Genomic DNA, 16685 nt, shown 5'->3' with positions numbered 1-16685 from the left:
TAATCTCCACGTCTGAGACATTCTAACTGTAAAACTGATTACTGCTTCGTGACTGACTGTCCATGCAGACTAATCATTTTCATTGGCTCATGTTTAAGGCTGATTGGAAACAACCTTCCTCAGGACCTCCACATCTGTTCATTCATGTATTTTGAAGCTGCAAAATCTACATTTCTCAGTTTAAGAACTTGAAAGTGTGTGAAAAAATCTTATTCATCTTGGCACGTTCTTTCTAGTATACGTTTCTTCCCTTATTTGTGCTTATGATTTTACTGACCATTGTAAACAGATGCAGTCTTTCCTCATTTTCTTTTCCACCCTTTTCTCATTCAGGAATTGATCTTTTTCCCTTTTTGACCCATCAGCCATTACCCTACACTCTTTACTTCACATTGACAGCTCTAAACTTGAGGCAGTCTTCCTTAATTCTAATCAAAATATTTTACTAATTTATTGCAAATTCTCCTCATATGGTCTTACAACCCTCTGCGATCCTGGCCTCTTGCGCGTTCTCGATTTTCATCACTCCACCATTATTGGCCATGCCTTCAGCTGCCTGGGCCCTAAGCTTTGAGATCCTCTCCCTATACCTTTCCATCTCTCTACCTCTGTCCTTCTTTAAGACTGTCCTTGGACCAAGCTCTTGGTCACCTGTCCTAATGTCTCCATAAGTGGCTCTGTGTCACATTTTGTTTAATAACCACTCCTGTGAAGCATGTTGGGACACTTTACAGCATTGAAGATGTTATATAATTGCAAGTTGTTACATCTGACTTCTGCCCAAGGTAACTCTACTCAGTCTTTTGTTCATTGTTTTGTAATTGTCTTGGCAAATCCATGGGAGTGTAGCAAATATAGAAATAGCTGTCCAACTGTGGAAGCATCCATTAGCTATCTTCTATCTTTTCTTCCTTTTGATATCATCTATGTCTATACATGACGTGTATGGTGTAGACGATTCTGCTTGTTTTCTGCAAGTAATGCATTCAGCTCTTTCTTCACTCCAATGCTGAGTTCATTTCCATCTAGACTCAAATGCATGAGTGATCGACTAGGATTGAAGGACAAGGCTTCAGCCAGAGCCAGGCCACCTTCATCTCCTATTTCATTCCAGTCCAGGTCTACCTTACAGAGACTCCCATTAACACGGAGAACTTCTGCCAAGTGTTTCGCCCCTTCATTGCCCAGAACATTTTCATCAAGGAGCATGTGAGAGACATCCCTGTTGACTTTTAAAATATCAAAGAGATCGCACCAGCCGCTCAAGTCTACAGCACCATTCTGGGATAATCCCAAATATTCAAGAGGAGGGTTCAGTCTGAGAAACTTGGCCACACTTTTCAACCCTTCATTAGTCAGCTGGTTTGAGCCAATGTCAAGTTCGGTCAGTTGCAGCCTCTTTTTGCGTGAAAAAGGCTGTTCACCTACCAAAGTACTAGATCTGGTTTCTTCTGCCTCCTCAGCCATGGAGAGGTCAATGAACCCATTCATCAAGATGCCAATGCCTTTGTCACCCAATTTATTTCCATATAATCTAAAAAAGTGACAATTGCAGTTGTAGTCAGATGTGATTGACACTTAAGGATTGCGTATCCAAATGCAGACAGGGAGCTTCCTCTGCAATAAATGCTGCAAGTCATTAAAATCCTGGACATTAAATTAATCAAACTTCAAACAATATGAAGTGCTTAACTGGTTAGAATCTGCATTGCAGCCACTACAGGTATCAAGAACAGATTAAATTACTGAAGGTTATATAAACAATTACACACAAAGGAACTTAATATTCTGATTTGTTTGCAGATTCCCAATAGGGTTGTTAGTAAAATTGTTTAAGCCTTGTTCTCCCATTTTAAAGCCAAACCTGGCATCACCTCAGCACAACTTCTTAATGTATTTCATCTCCTCTCGGAGCCCCATTAAAATTATGGATAGACTTTGTGGGTATTGGCCCTTCCTGTGTTATCCAGGGAGTAGTTAGAATGTGGGACATGCTACTACATGGAGTAGTTGAGGTGAATCATCATCTTTTTGCACACCCCAGTGGCACATGAAGCAGACACATGCACGTTTATGTCTGTTTCCATAGCTAGGCTTTCCTGGAACAGGCCTGCTGCTGGAGGCTATAGCTTGAGGGGTGCTGGGTGCCACTGTGCATCAAGCGTGGTTAACCAGGAGATTCTCCCACTCTTACTGCCTGTCATAGGCATATTGGAAGGATTTGCAGGTTGCTAATCAACCTGTTTGGTCACATTATGAATGGACCTTCCGTGGCCATCAAGTAATTGGAGTAGGAATCAAACCTGGAGCTTCTGGCTCAGAGGCAGGGGTACTACCCACTGTGTCACAAGACCTCTGTTGAGGTGAACAGCACAAATGCATTTAGGAGGCAGTGAGAGTGTGAAAGTAAAAGGGGAAGATGCTAATGGGGTTACATGAACAAGGATAGGAGGCTTATGGAGCATAAACATTTGCTTGGGCTGGTTTTTGTGCTGTGGATTCTATTCAATTCATTGGCAATACAATTTAATTTCTGAAGCTCATGATTGTGTAGTATGCGCCAAAATCCCAGCCATCTGTCGTTTCCTGTACCAAAATTCTGTCACTTTGCCAAGAAATTGAGCTCTGTTTCTAAATAATAATTTTGCTATTATCATGGTTAGAATCATGAAATAGTACAGCACAAAAGGAGGCCATTCAGCCCATTGAGTCTACACTGACTCTTTCAAAAAGCAATCTAATTAGTCCCACTGCCCCACTCTTTCCTCATATCCCTGTTTTTATTTTGTTCTTTCAAGGATTTATCTCATTTCCTTTTGAAGATTACTATTGAATCTGTGTCTATCACCCTAACAGGAAATGCTTTCCAAATGTTAATTTGTATTTAAATGAAAAGGTTTCTCCATATCTTCCCTCTGGAGCTTTGCCAATCACCTGAAATCTGTGCCCCCTGGTTATCGATCCTTCATCCATTGGAAGCTGTTTATCTTTATTTACTCTATGTAAACCCTTCATGATATTAAAACACCAATCAAACCTCCACTAGCCTTAAATAAAAATAAAGTGCTGGAAAAACTCAGCTTGGTCTGGCAACATCGATGGGGGGAGAAACAGAGTTCACGTTTCAAGTCCAACATGACTCTTCTTTGGAATTGGTCTTAGCCTTCCCTGTTCTCAGGAGAACAATCCAGCTTCCCCAGTCTATCCACACAATTGTAATCCATTAACGTTGGAATGAATCTCAAAAAATCTCCTGTCCTTATCCAAAGCCTTCCTCCCTAAAGTGTGTTATCCAGAATTGGACAGAATATTCCAGCTGGGGCTGGACTAGATTTAGATAGATTTAGCATAAGTAATTGGCTTTTGCACTCTATGCCTCTATTTATAAAGTCCAGGATCCCATATGTTTTATTAACTGCTCTGTCAACCTGTCCTGTCGTTTTAGTTGTATCTAATCAGTTAGAATGATTAATTTTATAGAACTGGTAAGGCAGAAAAATTTACTGACCTGTGTGCATTCAATATCTATACATTATATAAGTCTAACCTAATTCTTTATATACAGTCAGGCACCTGGCAGTGTATCAAAAGGTTGTATTTTCTCCCATTTCTCATGAAGCCTGTACTGGCCCATAAAGACCATGAAAGTCCCAAATTTGATCCATGATCTTTTCCTGAGGTTGCTACAATTGGCTTCTGTGCCCTGGATTAGTGATGAGGGTCATTCAACTAAGATTCTTGATCATTATCGGAGGACCCTGCTGGAAAGTGCATTAGATGAGGGCAGGATCAAACTCGTATGTGACATCCTTTGCAGTCAAATAGTCTGTCAACATTCACTTTCTAGGCCTAAGCTTGGGAAATCTTTACTTGGGTGATGTACTGAAATGTCACCCATACCTGTGGAATGGTACTCCAGGATGAACCAGGAGAAGAGATTAAAAATGGAAATGGAGGCAATGAATGGGGAGAGTCATTTAAGATTGTGACAGGGTAGGCGTAGAACACGTGTTTCTTTTTTAGGGGGAGTTCCAAACTAGGAGTCATAAAATCATTAATAAATCCAATAGGGAATTCAGAAGGAACTTCTTTAGACATTAGATTAGAATGTGGAACTCACTACCAGAAGGAGCAGTTGCCACTAATGCCATGGATTGAGAATTGGTTAACAGTCAGGAAACAGAGAGTGGGAGTAAACAGGTCTTTTTCGGAGTGGCAGGCGGTGACTAGTGGGGTACCGCAGGGATCTGTGCTTGGGCCCCAGCTGTTCACAATATGTATCAATGATTTGGATGAGGGAACCAAATGTAATATTTCCAAGTCTGCTGATGACATAAAAGTTGGTGGGAATGTGAGCAATGAGGAGGACGTTAAGAGGCTTCAAGGCGATTTAGACAAATTGAGTGAGTGGGCAAATACATGGCAGATGCAGGATAACATGGATAAGTGCGAAGTTATCCACTTCGGTAGGAAAGACAGAATGACAGAGCATTATTTAAATGGTGAGAAATATGTACAAAGGGACCTGGGAGTCTAGAACAAGGGGCCACAGTCTCAGAATATGAGGTAGGCCATTTAGGACTATGATGAGGAAAAACTTATTCACTCAAAGGGTGGCGAACCTGTGGAATTCCCTGTGGAGGCAAAGTCAGTGAATATATTTAAGAATGAAATAGATAGATTTCTAGTCTCTAAAGGCATCAAGGGGGATGGGGCAAGAGCAGGAGTATGGCGTTGAGATAGATGATCATATTGAGTGGTGGAGCAAGCTTGAAGGGCTGAATGACCTACTCCTGCTCCTATTTTCTATGTTTCTATGCATTTACCAGTGAAGTTAGATAAATGCATGAGAGAGAAATGAATAGAAGAATATACTAACAGTTAGATAAAATAGAGTGTGGAATAAACAGCACGAAGCATTTGGGCTGAATGGCCTAGTTCTATGCTGTGATTCTCTGTCTGAAGCCCTATGATTGTATCAAAGATATGAACATGTTTCAACACTTTTTAAAAATTGCTTGTGTGTAATGCTATTTTGAGTGTTACTGTTGGGGTTTGTGTTTTCCATTTTGTGGTGTCTGTTGTGTGGTTTTATATCGCATGACATGATTAAGACAAAAAATGTAACAAGATTTTCTGTGCTCGAGCCATGTGACTGCTAAATACTAACTGGCACTGACGCCTTCTTAAAAATCTTCAGCTGTAAGGCTGAATAGAAAAGCGGATTCATCAACAGTTCTGATGAAAGGTCAGAGCTTTTCTCTCTTTTCAGATGCTGCCTGACCTGCTGACTGTTTCTGGAACATTCTGTATTTATTTCCGATTCCCAGCATCTGCAGCATTGAGCTTTTGTTCCAGTGAAAAATTATTCCGGGTTCATCGGATTCTCTGTGTCGGGAAGTGGGTAACTGAATAAAAAGTCCTAACTTTTCAAGATTTTGAACCTCAAAAAAAATTAATACGTCTCACGTGCATGAATAGGACAAATCAATCGCCACAGCGTTAACAAGGTGCTACTTACAACAGACACTTCACTGAAGGCTTGGCTTTGAGAAGCTCCACCAGAAGTTGAGCGCTGTGTGGCCCAAGGTTATTTAAATTGAGATTGATTGTTTCCACCTCTGATTCGCTGTTGTTTACAAGTGTGCTGACGAGCATTTCCAGGAGGTCATCGGTCAGCCCGGTGTTTCTCAGGATCAACTGCCCCACCGATTTGCACACCTTGAGCACAGTGACTGTGTCCTTAACCTTCAAGGGGAAGTTAAAGAATTAAACAATAATCCGATCTCTCCGGCAGAGGCTAATTAAGTATTTTACCCAGCTGACTGAATTTTACTTTTCCGTTCAGGTTAGAAACTTGAACTTTATTTCGCCAACTTTATAAATACTCGGTAAGAACAAGTAGCTATCATCCTGGTTTGCAGCACCTCTGTCCCTAGACAATTTTGGGAGAGCAGGGAATGAGAATTGCCTCAGCTGTAGACCCTCACTTGTTGTGCTTGGGATCCAGTCAAAAGCATGAGATTTAAATTAGAGTGTGAGCCTGTGAAAGTACTTCTTCCATTTTTTAGTTTTTCTTCTCTAATTACTATGGATCTCTCAGTTGTTGCATGCTCCTTCAGACCATACACTTTTTCCTCCCTATCTATCTATGAGATACTAGTTAAAAAAATACTAGTTAAGTCCACGACTGATCATTCCCATTCGAAAAAGAATTATTGTGTTGAACTGAAGGGTCATACATAGTATATGAGTTTTCTAACACATTACTTTCAGCCACTGAATATGTACTTGAAAAGGAAAAAAAAATACAGAACTATGAGAAAAGAATGTGGGGGTGGGGCTAATTGGATACCTCTTTCAAAGAGCTGGCACACAGGCATGATGGGCTGAATGGCCTCCTTCTGTGCTGTATGTAATTCTGGATAATTGGTTTACAAACTGGCATTCCTGGAATCTAATGGTCCTTCCCAATGGTCGTATACACCAGGATGTTTGACATCAGATACATTTTTTAATTAACTTGTCACCTTCTGGCATGTTATTTCTGTTACTGTTTCTGAAACATTTTCCCTTGGGTAGCTGACACCGTTTTGTTAAGTTCGAATGGGCTCGGAGGGATATGTCAATAATTGCAAGGGGTCTCCCACTAAAAAGAGAATGAGGAGTCATGGACCAGAATTTTCAGGATAGCGGGGACTCAGCAATAGAGTTAGCGTTTCTGGTCGATGACTCTTCAATGTTGACTCTGTTTCTCTCTCCACAGATGCTGCCAGACCTGCTGAGTATTTCCGGCACTTTGTGTTCTTATTTCAGATTTCCAGCATCTTCAGTATTTTGCTTTAGCACTTTAACATAGATTCATGTGGGGGGGGGGGGCACATGGGCACATACAGGGAATTGCCCACAATGATTCGACCATTAATATGGACAGAAACTCATTGGGATGCGGGTGCAGGTTCCCGGTTTATGCTGCCGGTGGCTGAGGTTTCAAACTGGAAATGCCACTTTGTAGAATAGACGTGCAATAAGACAGATGTGGAGCTGTGGTCTCTTGGATGAGTTTGTTACTGGTTGCAGCTTTAAAAAGATGAGAATGTAGGAAAACAAATAGCCAATTCACCCCCTTTCAGCATGCTTTGTCATTCAAGCCCTTTCATAATCAGAACATCTACATAGTAATTACATCTTGTGGCATTGAGGGAAGAGGGAGGGACAAAGATTGTCATTAATTTAATGGATTCCTTAGTCACCAACAAAGCCATTTATTCAGACTTATGCTGATTCGCGGAAAAACTCCTGGTTAAGGTTCCGAAAAAGTTTGTTCATGGAGCTGGAGAAGCTGCTTAGAGCCAATACTCACAAAGAAAGAACTTGCACTTAGGTAGCATCTGTCACATCCTTAGGATGTGCAGAAGTGCTGTCGCAGCCAGCTAATTACTTTTAAAGTGTTCTCATTGTTATAAGAAAATAAGAAATAGGAACATGGGAACACCGTCACCTGGACATTCCCCTCCAAGCCACTCACCATCCTTAATTGGAAATATATCGCCGTTCCTTCACTGTCGCTGGGTCAAAACTCTGGAACTCCATCCCTAACAGCACCGTGGGTGTATCTACACCAAATAGACTGCAGCAGTTCAAGAAGGCAGCTCACCACCACCTTCTCAAGGGCAATTAGCGTTGCCCTTGCTTTGGTTATAACTTCTTGATAAGTATTTTTTCCACACAGGCTCATGTAAACGTCTGTGCTGAGCAGTACTCAGCTTGGCTGTGTGGTAATTTTCTCATTTTTATGTCAGAAGATTATAGCTTGGACCAACTTTGTCACCTACTTGTCAAATGGGTGATACAGCTGGAACTTCTGACTGAAAATGTAGTCTACTTTCCCTTCACTCAATAAAACTGTGTTGACATCGAGCCAACTCCGCCATTCAATATCATGGCTGATCTGACTGTAGCTGAATCTCAGTCAAAATTGCACGTAGCAAGATTCCAAGTGACCAGTTAATCTGTTTGTGATGGTGTTGCTTGAAGAATAAATGTTAAACAGAAGAATGGGCCCTGATTTTCTTCACATTATGCCATTGGGTTGTTTTTTTACACCACCTGAACAGCCAGAAGGGGTTCCAGGTTAATATCTCACCCAAAAATTCTAACAATGTGGCACTCCCTCAGTATAATCCACTGAAATCTCTGCCTAGGTTATGTGCTGAACCCACAACCTTCTGATCGAGAGATGAGAAAATTACCATTCGGCCTAGCTGAGTCCTATTCAACCCAAACATTTATATTAGTGTCAACCAAGTTTTAATGAGTGAAGGGAAAGTAGGCTACATTTTCATTCAGAAGTCCCAGCTGTATCACCTACTTGCGAAATAGGTGGCAAGTTGCTCCAATCTATAACCTTCTGACATAAAAATGAGAAAATTACCATGTAGCCAAGCCGAGTACTACTCAACCCAGAAGCTAAGTCAAACCTGTGTGAAAAAAATACTTTTCAAGAAATTATAACAAGGCTTTTCATCTTGCACTCATCAGGACAAACACAAGAATGCCAAATTTCAAACGATCACAACAATTTATACTAGAGGAGTAAAGGGTGCTGATTGGTTGGCAAGTCGATTTTAATTGGCCGAGGTGTTGACATGGAGAAAGCCACAGGGCACTTTCTCCAATTAGCACAATTAGATGATCAGCCATGGCAGAGCAGGCTCAACAGGCCAAATGGTCTACTGCTGCTCCTAGGTTCCTATGTTCTCTTGTAGCATAAATTGTTGTGAGTTTGAAATTTGACACTCATGTGTTTGTCCTAATGAGAGCAAGATGAAAAGCTTCAGCAACATGTCTCTCTTTTCAGCAATATTCAAGTTCTGTACCACCAAGTGACCATTTTTATACACAAAGGTAAGATCCCGTTGCTTTTATCCAAATTCCTTATTCCTCTCAGCAAATGGATCACATGCAACTGAGATCACGTACAGTCTTCTCTCTCCCAGGCTTTTTCAAATGCTGCTCTGAAACCATTAGAAGATACGTGCCAACTCTGGTAGGATGTAACCCTGGAGCTCTGATCGCATGACATTTGACCACGTGATATCCAAATTACACAACATTTGACCACTATACAAACTCTCGGAACACCCTGTTGCAAGCAAATATCCTTTGAACTCAGAGTTAAAATTTAGATTTAGGGTATTGGACAAGAGATACAAAGCAAATATTAGCTGGAACTCACAACCTATGAAGGTGGTGCAAGTGGAGGTGCTGAACGATTTCAAAAGGAAATTAGATGGGCACTCGCACTCGAGGGAAATAATCTTCCAGGGCTAAGGGGATAGAGTCGGGAAATAGGACTGACTGGATTGTTCCACAGAGAGCTGGCTTGGACTCAATGTGCTGAATGGCCACATTGTGTTGTTATGACTCTATGATCCGAAGCAGATGTGATCTGCATAAAATTGCCAACAAACTGAGAAAAACAGGCCAGGAAGGTCAACGGTTTGATCCCTGCTCTGTGGTGAGTTATTACATTGCATGAAAATGACTGTCCCCTGACTCCTGGGAAAGTGCCTGGCTTTCATTCAGTCCTTCCCCACAACGATGTAGATGCAACAGGGAACTCAGCATTGTGCATAAAAGAAGCCAAGAGCCCCAGATCCAACCATGCTACCAGGGAGCTGGAGAACAATTGGACAGCACAGAAGAAGAGTGCAGCAGTCCATGTCCAAATGCAGCAAGACCTGGACAATATCCAGGCTTGGGCTGACAAGTGGAAAATAACATTCACACCACACAAATGCCAGGCAATGACCATATCCAACAAGAGAGAGAATCTAACCATCACCCCTTGATATTCAACGGCATTACCATCGCTGAATCCCTCACTATCAACATCCTGGAGTTTGCCATTGACCGGAAACTGAACTGGACTAGCCATATAAATAGAGGCTACAAGAGCAGGTCAGAGGCTCGGAATCCTGCAGCGAATAACTCACCACCTTGCTTCCCAAAGCCTGACCACCTTCTGCAAGGCACAAGTCAGGAGTGTGATGGAATACTCTCCACTTGCCTGGGTGAGTGCAGCTTCAACAACACTCAAGAAGCTTGACACCACCCAGGACAAAGCAGCCCGCTTGATTGACAGCACATCCACAAACATTCATTCCCTCCACCACCAACGCACAGTGGCAGCAGTGTGTACCAACTACAAGATGCACTGAAGGATCTCACTAAGCCTCCTTTGCAACACCTTCCAAAACCACGACTGCTAGCATCTAGAAGGATAAGGGCAGCAGACACATGGGAACACCACCATCTGGAAGTTCTCCTCCAAGCCACTCACCACCCTGACTTGGAAATATATCGCAGTTCCTTCACTGTCACTGGGTCAAAATCCTGGAGCTCCCTCCCTAACAGCACTGTGGGTGTACCTACACCACATGGACTGCTGTGGGTTGAAAAGGCAGCTCACCACCACCTTCTCAAGGGCAATTAGGGATGGGCAATAAATGCTGGCCTAGCCAGTGATGCCCTTATTCCCATGAACAAATAAAAAAATACAAGGAGGATTGTGAAGGACATGTGTCAGAAAGCCACCAGGAACCATTTCTTTATACAGCGGGTGATCAACAGTAGGAGGAAAATGTGACAACTATGGTTTTATCTAATGTGTTGTATACCTTTACGAAGAATTTACTAAAGGAAGATCACATGATCTTGCATAACCAACAGTAGAGTAGTGCACACTAACTCTGTAGTTAGGGAAGTCAGTTGGCTGCAGGTGAGCAGCAGAAGTATGTAGGTAGAGTTATGGTGTAGAAACACACATGTGTAGCTGTCGAGTACCTTATAAATAAACAGAATGTGTTCCACCTAAGAAGCGTCTGCAGAACTACTCTATCTAAAGTACCAACTCGGTCATCCTGCAACAAGTGTGCAATTGGGACTCACGAGTCACAACAGAAAAGGGTTCCGGAAAGTGTGATTTAGGCCAGGACATTGGCTCTATTCAAAATCGACTGAATGATTAGATTTTCTAATGATGGAGTTGCTATTCTGGAAGTTTAAGGTGAAATAAAGTGAAGGATCTTCTTCACCTGAAGCAATCTAGTATTGATGCTGCAATGTGCTACTGCCCCAGAATGCCCTTTGTTGTTTACTTATTTATACTGCAGATCAGGCTTGTTTTGGACAAAACGAATCAACCATTACCAAATTAAGGTGGCCTAAATTTATTAGTACCGGTCATGAGGTGTGCAGCACGCATCCTAAATAAGTCCTTGAGCCTCACCATTTTAATTGCTCGTCGGTCAAAGCTTAACCAATATGGGTCAGCTTGTGATCAACAGCTGAGTCCAGAGGTGGGGAGGGGTTAAGAAGAGTTGGGGGGGGTAATGCCAAGCAATCACAGAGATAAAAGCAAAGAACTGCGGCTGCTGGAAATCCAAAACAAAAACAGAACCAGAAATACCTGGAAAAACTCAGCAGGTCTGGCAGCATCGGTGGAGAAGAGCACAGTTGACATTTCGAGTCCTCATGACCCTTCAACAGAACTAAGTAAAAATAGGAAAGGGGTGAGATATAAGCTGGTTTAAGGGGAGGGGGGTGGTTGTTGGGACCAGCAGCCAGTAATAGGTAGAGATAACCAAAAGCTGTCACAGACAAAGGAACAAAGAGGTGTTGAAGGTGGTGATATTATTTAAAGGAATGTGCTAATTAAGAGTAGAAAGCTGGACAGACAAGGTACAGATAGCTCTAGTGGGGGTGGGGTGAAGGAATACTAAAAGGGCTAAAAGGTAGAGATAAACGATGGGTGGAAATACATTTAAAAACAATGGAAATAGGTGGGAAAAGAAAAATCTATATAAATTATTGGAGAAAACAAAAAGGAGGGGGAAGAAATGGAAAGGGGGTGGGGATGGAGGAGAGAGTTCAAGATCTAAAATTGTTGAACTCAATATTCAGTCCGGAAGGCTGTAAAGTACCTAGTCAGAAGATGAGGTGCTGTTCCTCCAGTTTGCGTTGAGCTTCAACGTTGAGTTCTGTTGAAGGGTCATGAGGACTCGAAACATCAACTGTGCTCTTCTCCGCCAATGCTGGCAGACCTGCTGAGTTTTTCCAGGTATTTCTGTTTCTGTTTTTGCCAAGCAATCACAGTCTGACTGTGGAGGCTGCAGCTAGGACATGTCCTGCCCCTCCTGGCTCCATAGTTAAAGCAATTGTTTTTTTTTTTAAACACGGCTTCTTGCTTATTCTGGAGCCTCCAGTACACAGTTTAAAGATTAAAATAAAATCAGAAAATGCTGGGAAATACTCAGCACATCTGGCAGCACCTGTAGAGAGAGGAACAGTTAACGTTGCGAGTCAAATATGGCTCTTCTTCGGAACATATTGGACTTGAAACATTAACTCCGTTCCTCTCTCCACAGAGGCTGCCAGACCTGCTGAGTTTTTCCAGCATTTTCTGTTTATTTTTTCAGATTTCCAGCAGCATTTTGCTTTTATGGCAGTTTAAGGGCTGCCGGTGTGCTCGCACTAGAAGCTGATGAATTAGTCAGAGTTTGCGGCAACACAAACACCATCTACGTTTAAGCAATTTTTCAAACGGGCCTCATGAGGGGTCCTGGTTTGTGGTCAATGCAGCGGCTGCGGTAGCCACCTAAAAAGAAAGTCCTTGCCACATTTAGCAATGGTGCAGGGCCACAGGCACCAATCTTGCCTAGACTTTCGTACTACTGAATGTGTTATTGTTGCAGGGTTTTTTTGATGTCTGTAAAGCAGACACAACGATGTTGAATTCTGGCCCCATTATATCTTTTGGCGTAATAACAGAAAATGCTGGAAAAACTTTGCCAGTCTGGCAGCATCTGTGGAGAGAGAAGCAGAGTTAACGTTGCAAGCCTGTGTGACTCTTCATCATACAGACTTGAAACGTTAATTCTGTTTCTCTCTCCACAGATGCTGCCAGACCTGCTGAGTTTTTCCAGCATTTTCTGTTTTTATTTCCGATTTCCGGCATCTGCAGTATTTTGCTTTTATATCTTTTGATGTCCTTTACCCTTATGCACAGCAACATGTACAAGTGCACCTTTCTGTACTCTACAATAAAAGATAAATGTGTTAATGGGGAAAAATACATTACTTGTTTTCTCAATGTGCCTGCTGCGTATTGACCCCATGGGCTGACAATTAGCGTGGTCTCATCTTCCTCCTTATTTTCTGGTGTTGGTTTTGCCAGGAGCTGCTCAGTGCCTGTGCTTTCACCTTCAGCCTTACATGTTCCTGCTTTAGAACTTGTGTGGCCATCCCAGGATTCCACGTTGCATTGCGTAGGCAGACGCTCCCTGTCTGGGCCATTGGTGGGAGTTAATTTGTCAAGTAGCTGGAAATTGGGCTTCTTGCTAGGTGACGTCTGTTTGTCTTCACTTTCTTTGTGTTTGATTACACCGGATGGATTTGCAAACATTTCCAGTGGCATCTGTAGAGGGTGCTGCTCATCGATTTTTGCAAGGCCTTTAAGTTTCTGTTTTGGAAATGTTTCCCCTCGGGTGTCATCATTCCTCATTACTTCGGACCTGTTGCCTGAAAAGTGACAAGGCTCACAGCCTTCTTTCAAACAGTTGGTGGAAGACAAGGCTACAACATCCCATTGGTGTGAGTTAGTTTCTGATAGACTCCCTGCAGTTTGTACAGGGTGCGGATTTGTAGGATTGCAGACCTTTGTTTTCATTGGCAGTACCGAGACACAGCTTAGTTTCACCCCATCGTCCTTCTGTCCAGCCAACGAAGCAGCATCAGTGTAAACAGGATCCTTGCTTTTCATCAGTTCATTGGGTGAGAGTTGTTCAATCTCATCTACTTTTTCATCTGCAAAAGTTATGATACGGAATTAGTGTTCCTAGCATTATTGATACAGACTTACTGTGATGGTATGACCAATTATACAAGAGGGAAGTTAACATCAATCCCAACTCATGGAAGAATGTGGTCACCTGAACTTACAGAGCAGATTTCCTAAGGTACTAATGGCCATTTCTTTTTCAAATTTCTCCTCCCACCCCCTCTGCCTACAATATTGCTCTACCCCTCCCCAACACCCACCTGATTAAAGACAATGATTCGGGCTGTGAGACTGTTCCACTGATGCCAGCAGCTGTTAAGCACCACAACTAATAAGCCACTCTTATCCTGTGAGCTGGAAAGTGTTGGCTTACAATACATCCATGATCCTGACCTTACCCAGTCTCCACATGTGCACATTATCCAACAGAACTCACTACGCCAATCACAGGTGGGGACGCTGGCTGCTTTTTTCATCTCCTGCCTTCTCCAGCTGCACTGAGGCAAATAATAGAATCTCATCTCCACTCCAACCAATCTAGCAGAGGGATGGCAGGTGGCATCTTTCTAGTCCGTATGCTTGGATGATACATATTATGTTCTTTTCTGTCCTTCTTACTCCAAACATTCGTACCTCATAATTTGGATCACACTCTCTCAACTCCCTATTACATTGCAAATATTTTTATTAACCTTAGAATCTAAGTGAGCGTTGGGCAGAATAACATTTCTGTTAATTGCTCTCAGTAATTATGAAATTATGTTATGCCTCCACGGAACTTCTCTCTAATCTTCAGTGAAGAATAGGGTGTCACATTAGACTATGGTTTTTAAGTTTACATTATTGACCAAACGTATTTTACATTTGAATTACTAATAGTGATTCTAATACAGTTACAATACAGAGGCTACATAAACATCTTATATAGCCTAAATATCTTATAAAGTCCTTGCGCAACTTTAAACTTTAATAACTTTGGATGTGCATACGTTAGAAACAAACTGTATACAGCATATGAAAGCATAATTCATAAAGTTTTAACAAAATACAAGTCAACTTTCTAGGCTTCAGTATAACCAGCTTCTTTTGTGATACATCATTCATTCCAATTTTCCAACTCAATGAAAACATTCTGTGGTTGCTGCTGAATAATTTCGTGAACACCAACACAGCATTAGCAAGCAAAATAACATTAATTAATTTGTATGAACCACGCTTTCATGCCTTTGAAGCATGTCTTATAAGGGTTAGTTCTATCATGTGTAAATCCAAAGTTATTGAAGGTTGAAGTTGCAAAGAGACTTTATAAACACCCTGTATATATAGTTACAATTGAAATTATTCGACACAATTTCTCGAAGTAAAGACAATAAAAGGTTGCAATCTACTCCATTGTAGAATACTTCCATATGCACAGCCCTTATTTGCTTATGTTTCTAAACGCAACAGGAGCCTGTTTCACTCTAAAATATCCGTTTGAGTCTTCAAACTGACTTTCTCTCTCAGGAATTTTAAAGTGACTTGGTGTTTCTCTTAGATTTTTGAAACTGTCTCGATTGCAAGTTACACAGGGAGCTAGCTGAAGATGCCCAGGGTTCCCAAATCATGTTTACAATGGGGATATTGTGGGATTTGTGCCAGTTGATTCTGACTGGTACAAGTTTTAGGCTGGCAAAAAAAAGAAAAACTTGCATTTATATGGCGCTTTTCATGATCTCAGACATCTCAAAGTGATTTACAGCCAACGAAATACCTTTTTAGAAGTGTAGTCACTGTTATAATGTAAGAAATGCAGCAGCCAATTTGCACACAGCAAGCTCCCATTAACAGCAATAACCAGATATTCTGTTTTTGTGTGATGTTGATTGAGGGATAAATATTGGCCAAGACATGGAAGATAATTCCTCTGCTGTTCTTCAGAATGGCGCCATGGGACCTTTTGCATCCACCCAAACAGGCAGATGGGACCTTGGTTTGACATCTCATCCAAAAGACAGCACCTCTGGTGGTATAGCACTCCCTCAGTACTGCACTGGAGTGTCAACCTTGATCTTGTGCTCAAGCCCTGGAGTAAGACTTGAACCTGGACCCCTGTAATTCAGGGGCAAGTGTGCTGCCAGCTGAGTACAAACAGTAGTACTCTCACCTCTGAGAGTTTGTGGGTTCAAGTCCCACTCCAGCACAAAATATACACTGGCATTCCATTATGGTAGGTGAGTTATTCTTTTTTTTTTAGTATTCATTCATGGGATGGGGGCATGACTAGCTAGGCCAGTATTTATTGCCCTTGCTGCCCCCCCGAGGGCATTTAAGAGTCAACCACATTGCTGTGGGTCTGGAGTCATAGACCAGGTAAGGATGGCAGATTTCCTCATGAGTGAACCAGATAGGTTTTTGCAACAATCGCTTCAAGGTCATCATTAGACTTTTAATTCCAGATTTTTATTTTGAATTCAAATTCCACCATCTGCCGTGTTCAAACCCGGGTCACTAGTCCAGCGACAATACCACTACACCATTGCCTGCCCGGCCGATATTTATTGCTCAATCAACATCACTTATAGTTTTGCTCTGAAGATGGGTCATACAGACTCGAAACGTTAATTCTGTCTCTCTCTCTCTGCAGATGCTGTCAGACCTGCTGAGTTTTTCCAGCATTTCCTGTTTTTATTTCAGATTTCCAGCATCTGCAGTATTTTGCTTTTATTTCACTTACAGTTTATTGCTGTGTGCATACTGGCTGCTGCATTACAGCTGTGACTACATTTCAAAATTACTTCTTTGGCTGTAGAGCACTTTAAAACGTCCCTAGGTTGTGAAACACTCTAGAGGAACGCATGTC

At 41.9% G+C, this 16685-nt stretch overlaps 1 protein-coding gene across 1 annotated transcript in view; it reads right to left on the bottom strand.

Annotated features, from left to right (window-relative positions):
• Window positions 1–930: 930 nt before the first annotated feature.
• LOC144686128 (uncharacterized) overlaps window positions 931–16685 on the bottom strand; it is a 32198-nt gene continuing 16443 nt past the window's right edge. The window contains exons 4-6 of the mRNA XM_078551272.1: window positions 13145–13869; window positions 5522–5748; window positions 931–1534 (exon numbers count right to left, since the gene is read on the bottom strand). Coding sequence (XP_078407398.1) covers window positions 931–1534; window positions 5522–5748; window positions 13145–13869 — 1556 coding nt within the window. The remainder of the gene's footprint in view (window positions 1535–5521; window positions 5749–13144; window positions 13870–16685) is intronic.

The sequence above is a fragment of the Cetorhinus maximus genome, chromosome 10, assembly GCF_964194155.1.
Source record: "Cetorhinus maximus chromosome 10, sCetMax3.hap1.1, whole genome shotgun sequence".
Lineage (NCBI taxonomy): Eukaryota > Metazoa > Chordata > Chondrichthyes > Lamniformes > Cetorhinidae > Cetorhinus > Cetorhinus maximus.
This window is presented reverse-complemented; position numbering and strand designations above follow the sequence as displayed.